This window comes from Musa acuminata, chromosome BXJ2-4, assembly GCF_036884655.1.
Source record: "Musa acuminata AAA Group cultivar baxijiao chromosome BXJ2-4, Cavendish_Baxijiao_AAA, whole genome shotgun sequence".
In the NCBI taxonomy this organism is placed as follows: Eukaryota; Viridiplantae; Streptophyta; class Magnoliopsida; order Zingiberales; family Musaceae; genus Musa; species Musa acuminata.
In genome coordinates, this window is record NC_088341.1 from 34,258,211 (window position 1) to 34,273,124 (window position 14,914).

A 14,914-nucleotide genomic window follows, 5' to 3' on the forward strand; every position below is an offset into this window, starting at 1 on the left:
CCTAACTAGTAGGGTTGATTACATAATTTTTTTCTCAAAAAATATTTTACATAATATTTGGATATTGAAATTCACTTATTGGTTGTTAGATATATTTTATTTATTTGAGTGCAAGTCAATTCGAAAAGGTTACTATATATCACAATTCAAAAGCCTATATATATATATATATATTATCTTACTCATCCAATTCGAATTATTACTATTATTATTATCTCAGTGTCTGTAATCTGCCTATAATATCATAATATTTTTTTTACAAAAAATTAAGTAATTCGCATGATTGAAGCTACCGTGTGATCGAAAAATTTAAGCCATTAGATTATCCTCTCTCACACAGAAATTATATTCCAAAACAGTGACATGGTACCTTATTGGAATTTATATCAAGACCACAAATTGAACACCTACCTGAGGGATCATGCAATGGAACTATCAGCATTTAATTTGGGCCCCTATATTATTGTCGAAATTTGAACAAGGAAATAGCCACCACATGAATTCATGAGGATCTATGAAAACAAAAGTCCTATTACAGCTTCCCTTGCAATATTCATGCGATAAGCTACACATAAAAAGTTTCTCAAATTCAATGTGTTCTATAACGTTTTATTTGAAATTAGCCGATCTCGAAAAGAATTATCTCATCCTTAAGTCAAAGAACATCATTACTAATGGAGAAGTGAAATGAGAGAGACTAACGTACTGTGTGTGTGTGTGTGTGTGTGTGTGTGAAGCACATTTTAATTGGCAAGAATCTAATGAACCTCATCAAGTTTATTGTTTTATGCGTAAGGTTAAGATGCTTTCGAATCGAAACAAAAAACGAGCATGAAATTGAGCTGCACTAGACTTCCTAAATCACAATCGTCGGAAAGAAAAAAAAAAAAAAACTACTCACATGGGAAGAGGTTAATCAAATCAATCATTTTTCTTTTTGGGTTATATTCATGCTTTCGAAACCAATCGATTAAGGTAATAAGATAACAAGAAAGGTTAATTGAAATGATGTCGACATGCATTTGCAAGTGTGGATGATAATGAATGAGAACTATTTGGATGTTAATTCGACTCATTAAAGACCCATCGATTTGATGCATCCATGTGAGTTGTGATATCAATTCTTGCCGCATGGTATGCCGGAAAAGTTGGTGCCATGGTCCCATAGCTATTAGCAATCTCGATAAGCATGTTGTACTAAGTACAGTGGGACTGCCTCTCCCTTGTCTACTTAGACAACTTGCTGGTCCATCTTACAAATGTGTTCGAGACACCTCTAAATTCCACCGGTTTTCACGGGTAATTCCGAATCGAATCAGAATCTCGATTTTGACTCTTGAAATTTTGAATAGCTAAAAAAAATAAAGCATTTCATATTAAAAGTTTAATGATTTGGATATGAATCTTGATAGAATAATTTAAATTTTTTTATTAATGATTCGATAGTTTTGGAAGTAACGATACCAAAATCAAAATAAGAATAATTTGAAGCCGATCGATTTTAAATTTGATAGAATCAAAACCGTCGATTGTGAAACTAAAATTAAATAAATTATAATAGATAATAATAATAATAAAAAAACAAAGACCTTTGAAATAAATATATAGATGATTATATGATATAATCCCAGGTCGGTAAGAATGGGAAGAACAAAGGCCATAAACCAAAGGTGTCGATTCCTCGCGGCTGTGCTCGATGGGTAAACATTATCTTTACTTAAAATGATAAAAGTGTTTGATTGAATCTGACACAGAAACGAGAGTACGATACATAAACTCGTGAGAGTGCGCATTGACACCCAACCAAACAAAAGAGACCAGTCTCGAGGTGCCAAAAAAGAGAGCATCAAATCTACCACGAGCAGTACACCTACCCCCAATTAGGGTCAAGTGTGTGGAATCGGGATCTGAAAAGGCTATGTCACCCACCCACCATTTCCCTAAATTGTAGAGAGTGAAGCCTGGCGTGCACCTCCTCTCGATGGTGGGTAAAAGCTAAAACCATGGAAGGTGGCCAGCAGCTCGAGCTCTTCCTCCTCCTCTGTCCGCAGAGCCTACAGAGAGAGAGAGAGAGAGAGAGAGAGAGAGAGAGAGAGAGAACCAAAGGCTATGGTGGAGACAAAAGCAGAGGTTATACGAAGTGGGCAAGCGTAGGGGTGTGTCCCTTCCTTTACTCCTGCGGGAAACCCAGGAGTGGTCACATCACTTCCCGCACTCAATGGCTCCTCAAGACAGTGACAACTGATGCCGTCCACCTTTTCCCACCTCTTACTTAAATCTCTACTCCTACTGCAAGTGAATCTCTCTCTCTCTCTCTCTCTCATTCTTCTCGTGATAAATAAATATATATAAATATATATCGATACATGGTTTCTGCAAAATTATATGGCTTGTGGACTCGACATAGGAGATGGATTTGCAGCGGCTAAAACTGGAGGAGAAATGATCTTCCTGGTTTGGATGCATCTTATCTATAGTAGGGAGAATGATGGAGGGTCATCCATAGATGTTTTAGTCTCCTTTACATCAAGTTTACCACAAGTGATTAAAGTAGCTGGACATATAAGATTTGCATGTATCTCCTTCGATCACTATGCATTCATAGAAAAGATGAATCCATGGACATTTTATATTTATATCTTGCTGTCATGAAGTCAGAACAGCTACGGAGCAAGCTAGAGATCGATCGAGCATGCTCATCTTTGACCGGAGTAATAATTTGATGAGCTCAAAAAGACAAGTGAGGTTAATTCTCCTGTCTTAATCATTAACAAAGATGCTAAGCATTCACCATACGTCAAAGATCTCAAGAAAAATAGGCGCCGCATGCCTTTCTGTAGCTGGGTTGGGGTTGGCCGTACGTACCATGAGTGGGGTTCCCCCCGGGCATTATTGCCAGAACAGAACCCTAAGCCATGGTGCACGCCACATCCCTGTGAAGAACTCTTGGACACAGGAGAGCAGACTGCCGCTTCTCTCCCTCTCTTCTCCTTCTTCCTCTTCGATCTCCCTGTACGTACTCATGGATTTGGTCTCTCCCATGGAGCACTTGTGTTACGTGCGTTGCACCTACTGCAACACTGTTCTTGCGGTAATTCCTTCGATGAGTGGAAAAGGGGGAAAACATAGAGCAAACATGATGGTTTTGATGCACAGGAAAAAGCATCTTCTTCAGCTACATGAGCTAATCTGTTGTAGTGTTAATCTTAATGCTATTTCGTATCATATATTTATTTTGCTTCACCAATTTTTCAAAGTAATGTTCATCATCATCATCTTTTTTTCTCATACCCTTCTGTTCACTTTGAGAAGATCCGGTTGATGGTACTGCTTTGTTATTCTTCTGTTCGTGTTGATAGTGTTAGTGCTGTTCATGATGCTTTTCTAGGCTTTTTGTTCTGTTAACTTAGGAAATCAAACTTGCATGTAAGATTTGTACTCCTCTTCTCTAAGAGAGAAAAAGAAGGGATGAATTCTACAAACGGAAAACAGCAATTCAGGGGAGATCAAAACATGTGCATGCATGAGGAAGCCAAAGATGATTTCCTCAGCTGTTGCAGATTTGAGTTCCATGAAATGCAGCTGATCTTGATCTGTGAGCACATACAAAGCCGATAGATAACAGCAAGCCCCCTTCCATGTTTGATCATATTCCACTGTTACGCCGTGCTGAATTGCTTTGTTTCCTCATCACAGCATTATGATAGCATACGCACGACACCCGATCGACTCGACTTCGATATGTACTCCCTTAGCTTTCTCTTAGTGTAATCGAAGATCGATTTCCATCCACTTGAACAGATCTAAAATGGACACCGAATGGAAAATAAGACCTAACAAATGCTTTCAATGACATCAGAAGGTTTCAAACAAGTGTTTCCACTTACTCCTTGCTCTTAAATGGAAACAGATCTTTTCTCTTGGCTGCAGGTTGGAGTTCCAAGCAAGCCGATGATGGACACAGTAACAGTGAGATGTGGTCACTGCAACCATGTCTCCTTTCTTAGCCCCAGACCCATGGAGCAGTCCCATAGCCCCACCAATCATCAGCTGGGCCTTCAGGTTTTCTCCTCCTTGTTTGTTTAGGTTTGTAATGCTCAGTGACAAACATGCATGGTGTGAAGTGTAGAATGACTAAGATCTAACTTAGACTAGGCTGTATTACTAATCATTGAAGTCTTGGTCTTGTGCTTTCCTCATTCCCCTTTGAAGTTTGTTGTTAGCTTTACTCTCAATTAAGTACAGTTCAATAATAATCATGCTGCAACATTTCTTTTAGGAAAGCAAAATAAATATAAACTTAGGTTACTTTTTACTATTCCTTTTCTTTCTTCCGGTGGCAGTCATATTTTTCAGCTACTAAATATATATACATACATACATACATACATATATATATATAACACTTGCTCTTCCTGTTGTTTGCTTTTAACTCTGAAAGATGGAAGAATTTATTTCTCTTTGTTGTTAATTAGGGTGGTTGCATGGACTGCCTGAGGAGCCAACCTTCGCCATCATCATCATCATCGTCGTCGTCATCAAATTCAAATGAACCAACAATTCAAAAACCGTCGTTTGTAGTGAAACGTAAAGTTCTTGGTTTTATTTTCTTCCTTTCATGTTCTTCCTTCCTCTCCAAATTTTATTTCTCGTGTGATCGTTTTGAGGAAATTTTTCATGATTTGATGTCAGCTCCTGAGAAGAAACACAGAATGCCTTCAGCTTATAATCGCTTCATGAGGTAAGAATCAGAAAGGTTTGGCTTGTCATCATATTTGATCTGAGTAAGCATTACCAGCATAATATTTATACATTCTTGTGGCTATATAATATATGGAACAGCAGATTGGAGCAACCTTCTAAATCTAACTTCAAACAAAGACATGCCTCTCCACCAACATTAATACTAATAATGTATTTTCTATTCTTCCTGGGAAGCATAAACACAATATAGCAGAACAATAATGTATTAAGCTTAAACAATTCCATGAATCTTTACTAATTTAACATGCCACTATGTTTCTAATTGTATGCATTTTAGTGTTTTTTGCAAGATTTTTTCTGCATTCACTGTTGCCATTGCAAGTCCTTTGTCTGCTGTTGGAAATTGCATACAGTGTGATCCCTTCTTTGTGAATTATATTTGAGTATATCATCATCGAGCAAGTTTTAATGTGTTTAATAGAGTATTTATGATCTTATTCATCGGAATAAAACAAATCAAATTCTTGTGATTAACAGACCTAAATAAAAATCATAGAACAAGAGGAAGACACAACAATAAAGAAGGTAATCGATAGAATTCACAGCAATAATAATGATTGAAGAAAACAATCAGAAAATTGGAATATTATTTCACAGTTTTATTTTTAAGAAGTCAATTGAAGGTATAGTTCATAAATTTTTCTTAAGTTTTTGGATATCTCCTTTTTATCAATGTTATGTGGAAAATAAGACTACATGTGGAAAGCTAAGAAGAAAACTTTCTTTGGATTAGAAGACCTGAAAAAAATTAATTGTGAAGGGTTTAAAGATATAGCACATGATGTGCAATTCGTAATATTCCAATGAGATTAAAAAAAATCAACTATTAACACGAATTGGATGATGAAGTAATATAATTCATCTATTGAGTAATAGTATATATATGTATGTTTTCATATATTACTAGATCAAACAGAGAAGTGACATTTAGACAATCTTAAATTTTATTTATGATTAATAATATTTTATCATACCATCAATGAGTTTAATGATAAATTAGATAAGAAGATGTTACCAATATCAAGATAACGAAGAATTGGAAGACAACAAAGAGTATGAATAGGATGAAAATATCAAAGAAAGAAAAATATCATATGTCAGATGATGATGAGATTTTATTGGGATTGATCATATTTAGATCATGTATGAGCAAGATGAAGTACATGCAAAATATTAGTGAAAAAGCATATATGGAAAACACAGAAGATCAAAGAACAATGTTAGAGCTGCCATATTGTTAAACTTGACAAAGACTTTCACAATATAAAAATGTCAAAGAAACATAATAAAGCATCGATAGTATTGGCAATATTTATTAGAAGTATAAAAGTTTATATAACTTTTATGTGAAAGAATCTATAAAATCAGATAATGTTAGTATAAATCAAGAAGTTGTTGGCAGTATTACTTTTTAGAGCACCACTGTTGAGGATAATTTTAGCAGAAGCACAATTGTTGAAGACTTGTAAATTACAATGCTTGATAAATTGTATAGTGAAATTTCCACTCCGAAAATGTTGAACCTTTTCTTTTTTTCAATATCTAAGCTTATGATCGAATTGATTTCATGATCGAAGGTTGATAAAAATTTTTTTCACATTTGTGTCTATCGAAATTTCCCCACTCGATGTTAATGAGGGTATAGTGCATGTGAGCTCGAATCTGTTATCAATTGTCATGACTTGACCCGATGAGATAATTAGTTGATTAACTTTGTTAAGCTCAAAATGCTTAGACCTAAAAGCCATCTAAGTCTTACAAGTTCATTCAATGCTTAACTTGCTTCAATGTCTCTTGTCTTCTTATATCCCTTGTTTATATTGTTCTAGCATTTTTCATCATTTTTCTCATAGATTATAACATGTAAATTGCACATATATCACAACTTTGCACATGGAGAATTCTTCATTATTAATGATCTGCAGCATTTTGATTTGGGAAAAACTCGGCCAATAAATACAAGTATTTGCACTAAACCAATCATCATTGATTGACTTCAGAGGGGGAACTCAATCCTTCCTCCCCAATTGCACTGCATCCAAAAATGCCTTTGAGATCTTTGTTTTTCTTAGTACGTGATCAAGAAGTATCCACAACTATAGAGACATCATGTCTTAGACAACAGTACTCCTAAAGCATAGTTGTGGAAAGTGAAGAGAGTTATCAAGATCAGAGAAATGTAGAGATAAATAAAGGAAAACAAAAAAAAGTCATAGAATTATTGAAAAGATAATTAAATTTAAGATAGAAAGTAAGAGATAAATAAGATAATCATCATAATATTTTAAAAGTGTCATTGATATATGTATATACTCATCGTATGTAATAGTAGAATCAATCAAGTTTAGTTCATTCAAATTTCGCGACAATTTGTGTGCCACAATTTCAGGAAAAATTGCATTCTCATGTTGGATGCCTATTTCATGCCATTCTAGCATTCCTCAATTTAAGATTTTCCTACTCGTTCTTGATAAGCTTTATTAGCATCATTTCCTTTACGACACTTCCATCGAATCCTTTAGAAGAATGAATATGTCATTAATCCATACTTTTCTATGCCACATTGCTTTCTTCGTTTGATTTCTTCATGTTATTTATTGCTATCCCACCTTTCATATCTATCATGATGTAATGAAATAGAAAAAAAATAAATAAAAATGAGATCAAGAAGTGGAAATAGGAGATATGTGAGTCGAAAAAACTTGCTTAAATAAAAATATATATTATCCTTTTGATTTCCCCAAAATTTGATCAGCACATATAATGCAACATTTTGATTCGGAATGCAGCTGAAAGGTAGCTAAACTTTCCTCCTGATTATGCCTAAGCTGCCAAAGTACATAACTCAAGTTGCACATCATGACAGGGAAGAAATACAGCGAATCAAAGCATCTAAACCCGACATTCCTCACCGCGAAGCTTTTAGCATGGCTTCGAAGAATGTAAGTTATCATCACACAAACAACCTATTTCTTCGTACATCGTCTCACTAATCTACTTCTTTAGATGTTGTTAATGCCTGTAGCTTACATGCTTCTTGTAACATGAACTAAAGTGGGCAAAGTGTGATCCTCGTTGCTCAATTATTGACGATAAGCTGGCTCCCGTTCCACAAGTGGTAAATCCTATCTTTCCTGTGAAAAGAAAAAGAGTCATTGTTTCCTTGTGGCTTCATTAATTGTTGTTTGTGTCTCTTCTTTCTTGGCTTAATGGTACAGGAAAGAAGTTGCTCTACAATGGAAAACTCCAATTTTAATGAACAAACGGAACAGAAGGATTAGGGTTCCCAATCAACATATGGAGCTCTGTTGTTAAGCTTTGCTTGGATCTTGTCCTCTCCCTATAAAAAAAAAACAACTCCATGCTGTAGTATTTCCTAGGAGGAAATGATATAGATGTGGCTCATATGAATTGAATGCATATATGTGAATTTTCATGATCCAGACCTAAGTATTCAGTGTGTAGAGAGAAAAAAGAGGACTGCCATTGAAGATTAAGTTATGAAGTCTCTAACAAGTTAATTGATGTAGATAAGCTTTGACCCAGGAAGGAGTATGAGGACTTGTATCAAACACAAAAATGCACTTTCATCTATCTCTATGGTTTTGATGAGTTCAAAAAGTTATCTGCTCAACCCAAGTCTTGACAAGGATTTGTCAGCAGCTATGTACATGTCTTTTATGTTTAATGGACAAGAGTTTGCAACACCAAATCAATCAAAGCAAACTTCTATAAATCAATTGAGTGAAACATGTTATTGAAATTTCAGCATTAGTTCAGGTGCCATCATCTGGACAAGCATTTTGAAGGCTCATTTTCCTAAGATCAATTGCTATAAATCTCTCTATCCTCTCATGTTTAGTTCATTATAACTTTCTATCCTCTCTTTCTATGAATTGCTATAAATCTATAATAAACTTACCTGTTTTATATGGAGCTAGTAAATGCAGCCATAAGCCATCCTTCTTATCTATCTTTATTCTTTGAAAAAAATAGTCCTTATTCTTCATCCTTTGGAAACTATCTTTTATTAATAAACTGTGGGTTGAATCCACTCATTTCAATTCATGATATGTAAATAAAAAAATAAAGAAAAAAAGTGATTAAGAGTTTGTCTACTTCTCTTTTGAGGAGAAAAATGGTCCAAACTCTCTTTCTTGGTCATAAAATAACTTGTTACAAAGAAACAAGTTACTGTAGTTACAAAGAAAGTTTTAATTAACAGGCTGCTGCTAATTAAGAGATTCATCAATAGGAAAACAGGCAAAAGTGATGACTATTTATGAGGTTGTCTATGGTTTGCTTTGGGCACCAATGGTGGGAGTCACTATGCATGAGAATGACTGTATGATGTATCCAACACAAGATAAAGATTGTGTGGAACTATGCTTTAGTCTGCTTCATCATTCACCCACTCCAACACATATGTGGTCCCAAAGCAATGGGAATGAAGAGAGTTAGTATTTATTTTTATTTTACTAATGGGAATCATATGTGGTATAATAGAATGTATTATTTGTAAAAAAAATGAAAACAGTATTTTACAGCTGACTTTTTGAACTATGCATTATTATAATGTGTACTGTGGAAGCTCTTGGAATAAAAATATTTCTCCTAGAAACATACTCAATTTTTTTGAGATATAGTAATTAATATATATATATATATATATATATATATTAAAAACTATTTTTTTGAAAAAAATTATTGGCCTAGGAAAATAATAAAAGATTGTGTCTATACTTTTCAAACCCCTAATTAGTTCAAAAATGTCATTATCTTAACTATCATCACCATTGTCAGTGTCACTATCACAGTCACTGTTACTTAGTGCCCAACAAATATATGTTTCTTCTAAAGAAATAAATAAATAAATACAAGAACAAATTAAATCCTGCTTAGCACAACCTTACAGTTGAGTACATACCTTTCCTGCTGGTGTCTAATCATATTCTGGCCTAGAAAAATAACCTTTCAGCAAGCTTACTTCTTGTGATTATGCCATAAACTTCATGGCTTGGTGGCATATAATCCCATCAGTTGTTACTATCTTTCATAGTATGAATTACTCCTTTATATTCTTTTCATGTCTTGAATTCAGGTTACTTACAATCAGTCAGTTGAGTTATTTGAGAACAAAGAGGTGCATCAGAACCCACAATATTTGTCAAAGAAACAGATAATTTTACTTCATAGCTTCATAATTGGCATAAGAAAGTTTCATATGCTCCAACTTGAGATATAGAACTAATTTCTTCTTGTGTTCTATTTGCAAGCCAAAGTAATAAGAAGCAATCCTAAACAGAGAGGAAGCAAAGATTGTTAAGATACTGGTTTCTCAAAATGCATGCAACACCAGAAATGGAAGCACGTCTCTTGACTACCTCTCATAAGTCTTCAGTTCAAATAGATCAGAGCTGGAGTCACTCCCTCCGCCATCCTCCTCTTCCATCCTCATGGCCAACTCTTCTTTCTCCATGAACTCTTCACTCGCCAATTCTTCTTCCTTGGATAACCCATCACCATTTCCATTAACCCCGCACTTGTTCTCAGGATAACCATCCATGGACTTGGGTCTCTCAGCTGGCCAGACCTCGCTTGTCACCCTGTTGTGGTACCAAGCTTCTCTCTGTGAGCTGAAATGAACAGGCTTCTGGTGCCCGTTGGTCCTGCCATTGGAGTAACCCTCGTTGCTTCTGATGGTCTGGGAATAGCTGATGCTGCTTCTTCTCCTCCCTGCCTGCATCTCCTTCAGATTTCGATCTTTCTCCGACTGTGATTTCTTCTCGTAGATAGTTTGATTGAAGAAAGAGCACAGACAGGTAGCTAACTTACGACACTTGTTGTCATCCTTGCGCTGGTTCTCACCCTTCTTGGACTGCCGGGGGAGGATGGCTCTTAGTACTGTATCCAAACTCTTCCTACCTGCAACCCAACTCACTCTATCTTCTCCCATGGCTCCCTCCACCGGAGAAGTACCGTGTCGCCTCGAAGACGCCAATCTCATCCGAGTCACCTTGGCGTTGAGCCACCATGGACAGCCTCGAGGGGAGGGGCCGGGAGAAAGAGGGCATGAATGCGTGGTGTGGTGCTTGGGATGATGGTGGTGGAAGAGCTGCACCCCTCTTTTGGCTACACTGACCATCACAAGAGAGATGCATGCTCGAGGGTGCTTTGGCTTTGGGAGATCTCTCCACTCGATGCTATTTATGCTGCTGTGGTTGGTCCATACACAGTGGCAGCAGTGGAACAAAATGTGATCTTGAACAGTACACAACCTGGAAATTGTCTCTCAACAGGTTGAGATAGTAAAACGTCTCTACAGTGTCTGTGATCCGAAAGAGACAGTTTGTCGTGCAATGAGTTCCATCCATATGCTTTTGGATTTCGAGAGCCCAAACCATGACATTGACGGGGGCGATAGGAAAAGACAAAACACAAAGTTTGACGGGATGAAGAATGCTTGTATTCAATGTGTAGGTTAGCACTCCTTATATACACTTAGTCAACATAGTGATAAATAAAATAATAAATAAATCCTTAAAATAATTATATTTATCATCTAAATTTGTGGAACTGACAATATTTTCTGATTGCCTTAAATTTATTGAGTGATATAAAAGGATTCTTTCTTAATGGAGTGATTTGATATTAAAAGATTTTTTCCCGTGCTTCCATCATAAACATTAATGGGGGGTTTTTGTAAGGATGTCATCAACTTGATTATGTGTAGAGATACGAGAGTGAAATATCGAATTAGCACGTAAATAAATTACACTAATATTATCACAAAGAAGACGAGGAGGTTGACCAAGCGACATGCCCAACTCAGATGAAAGATTTGTGAGCTAAGGTAACTTAGCCATAGTAGAGAAAATAGAGTGATATTCAACTTCCGTGGTTGACAGACAATTGTCTATTGCTTTTTAGAGCACCATGCTATTGGGTTGGCTTCAATAAAAATGACATAAGCCAAGATGAATATAAAGTCATCACAATTATTGACCAAAGTAGTATCAGAATAAACAGAAAGAACGAGTGATTGGGAATATCATATAATAAGGTTATGAGAGATAGTAATGTTTGAGATATCCATGAAGACGCTTGGGAATTGTCCAATGAGTTGAGCAAGTTTATTGACGGTATAAGAAATGTTTGACTATGTAAGTGATAAGTATTGCATGACACTAATGAGAATATGATATTCGGTAGTATCTACAATAGGAGAGCTATCATTAAGGACCAATCGTGTTGCGGTGTTGAGAGGTGTGATTATCTCTTTGATGTCCTACATCTTTAATTGCTTAAGTAGATCTTGAATATAATTATGTTGTAAGAGAAAGATGCTTTTAGCAATAGATATAACTTCAACTCCCCAAGTAGTAGTGAAGATTATCAAGATCTTTAATTGAGAATCTCCTAGAGAGAGCAACAATGCCATAATAAATAAACAGCTTGAAATTTCCTATGATTAATAAGCCATCTATATAGACAAGAATATAAATTGTGATAGACTTATCAATATAAAAAATAAAGTATCAAATTTAGAGTTAATAAAGCCAAGGGTGAGAATAAAGTTCTTCAATTAATGAAACCAAGCGCAAGGTACACACACATGATTGGGCAAGAGGCATCAACAAAGCCCAGCAGTATCAGCCATCCATGAGTGAGAGCAAGAGAAAGAGAAAGAACAAGCTGAATTATTTGTGGTTTGATTATAGGGCTGAAAGTTTCATAATAGTCTACTATAGGAAGTTGATGAAATCCTTTGGTGATAAATCGACCTTCACAAAACTTTCATCCAAATTTCGTTTGATTATAAAAATTCATAATAGTCTCCTCTAGGAAGTTGATGTTTTGATTGGAGGCATTAGGAACAAACTCCCAAATTATATTCTTTATGAGAGCATTAAATTCATCACATATGGCTTCTCTTCTCTCCACTTTGGATCTGTTTCATAGCTTGAGTGACAGAGGACGATTCAAGTTGAAGAAATGAGGTGTTTCTAGAGTTGGATAAAATGATAGACCATACCTCTTGAAGGTGACTCACTCATTCAAAGGTAAGCCAAAAGATGCTCTTGTAGTGGTGTTTGCCTGATGAAGATCAACCACCAATGGTAAGTCACTAACTTGCATCGACTCAAGCGACAGATATATCCGAATAGGAACCGAATGAAGTTGATGCATGCATCAAACTTGGCAGTGACTCATAAAATGGAAGGTGAGGATTCATGATTACCTACCAAAGAAGGTGGGTTTTGGAAAGACATGTTAGAAGAATCACAAATATAAACGGATTGAGTTGGTAAAGAATATTAAGTAATAGGAATTTCATAATTTAGAGATTACAATGATGGTGACTAATTTGAGATGATTTATGGATTTATTTTATTATCATTTGTGAATGTGGATGTGGATGGAATTTGATCTTCAACCAATTGAACATGATGTGAAAAAGTAAATCTCAAGTTCAATTAGATCAAAACAAATATAAGAATTATTGATATTTAAATAACCTAGAAAAAACGTTATTCTAATTTATGTTTCTTATAAGGTCGAAGCCATGGATACGAAAGATATCTAAATATTCATAATTATTCTTAAGAATAGGTATTGATAGTCGATTAACAAGATTAACAAAAAATTTAAATATATAGGTCCAAAAGATATTTGAATTTCATGATTTTCAAATATAGATAGATTTTCGACTTTAGTATTCTTTTCAACCATTTGAATATATTGTGTTAATAGATACTTTAAAGAACTTTTTGATCATAGTTTTAATTTTTTTTTAAAAAGAGAGAAAACATCATATTTATGAGCCATTAGGAATAACAATGAATATATTTTGAAATTATCAATATAAATAACATAAAAGGAAAGATGATCCATTTCACAAATTGGAGATGGACACCAAACATTGATATAGATGAGATCGAAAGGACCATAATTTTCTAAAGTTGAGACACCAAACAGTACTTTATGATTTTTATTTGAATTACAAGAATTACAAAATGAAAACTTGGATTTATTCATATGAATAACAAGATTAAAATTTGGGATAATAAGAGTACCTGTATGGACGGATGACCAAGTCCATCATGCCAATGATTGAGGTTCTGACTCCAATGCAACCTTTCTTTTTCATCAGCTACTCATTTGTGTTTCTCCCCTAAGTGAGAAATCCTTCATAAAAATAAATAGAAAGAATTCAATAGATGTATTATTTGTCTTACAAAATATAGATACAGAAACTAATTTTATTATACGAATGGAACATATAAAACATTTGAAAATAAAAATAAATTTAAAGAATTGGGGAGAATAGCGGTGCTAGTACGTGTAATATGTAAACCTAAATCATCGCCAATAATAATATCATTTGGTCCCTCATATGATCGGTGAATATTTAAAAAAAATTTAATCTTATGTGACATGATGAGAAGCTACAAAATCCAACAACTAATTTGAGGTAAAGCCACCACTTGCCATGGTGTGATTAGCAATGTTACATGACAATATAGCCTTGTCTAGCAATAAGAAACAAGAGGAGTAACTATTGCTTTAATACCATATATTGAAACAAGAAGAGTAATAAGAAAAGACAAAACACATAAAGGGATGAAAAAGCTTGTATTCAAAGACCTAAAATAATTACATTAATAATTTAAATTTATGGAATTGATTCCGTGAAGATTTTTTCTTAATATTGATTGATTGAGCTACAAACGTAGAACATAAGAAGATAGCTTACCAGACATTACTGTCATAGAAGAGATGGACCTTCAACCTCCAAAAGACTAGTCTTAGAAGATCCATGCTAACCCTATATAAAGATCATGAGTACTAGTTCTTTAGATCTACGACTACCCGAAGAAGAAGAAGAAGAAGGATTAGGATGTACATTCGCATTCACAGGGTGTATCTGTATCCAATATCGAAAGGCAGGACCAGTGGCAGATCAACCACAAGAAAGGGACATGAAGACCACCAGATTTCACATGCATTGGGTAATCAGGTAGTGCCATTTCGTGCAAAGTCTTCCACCGATCTGGTTTGAGGCTCATCCAAACCTCTCTTGTCTGTGATCTCCTGTGAGGTTGCTTTCCTCAGTCGACTCCCCCTGGTTCTAATTGCCAGTACTTTC

General features: G+C 35.1%; 1 protein-coding gene across 1 annotated transcript; it reads left to right on the forward strand.

Moving 5' to 3' along the window:
• Nucleotides 1–2,831: 2,831 nt before the first annotated feature.
• LOC103977629 (protein DROOPING LEAF-like) lies at nucleotides 2,832–8,214 on the forward strand. The gene is made up of 7 exons (XM_009393202.3): nucleotides 2,832–3,091; nucleotides 3,931–4,062; nucleotides 4,476–4,587; nucleotides 4,693–4,741; nucleotides 7,631–7,706; nucleotides 7,820–7,882; nucleotides 7,983–8,214. Exons 1-7 carry the CDS (start codon nucleotides 2,867–2,869, stop codon nucleotides 8,043–8,045), a joined length of 720 nt encoding a protein of 239 aa, XP_009391477.1. The 5' UTR covers nucleotides 2,832–2,866; the 3' UTR covers nucleotides 8,046–8,214.
• Nucleotides 8,215–14,914: the final 6,700 nt, after the last annotated feature.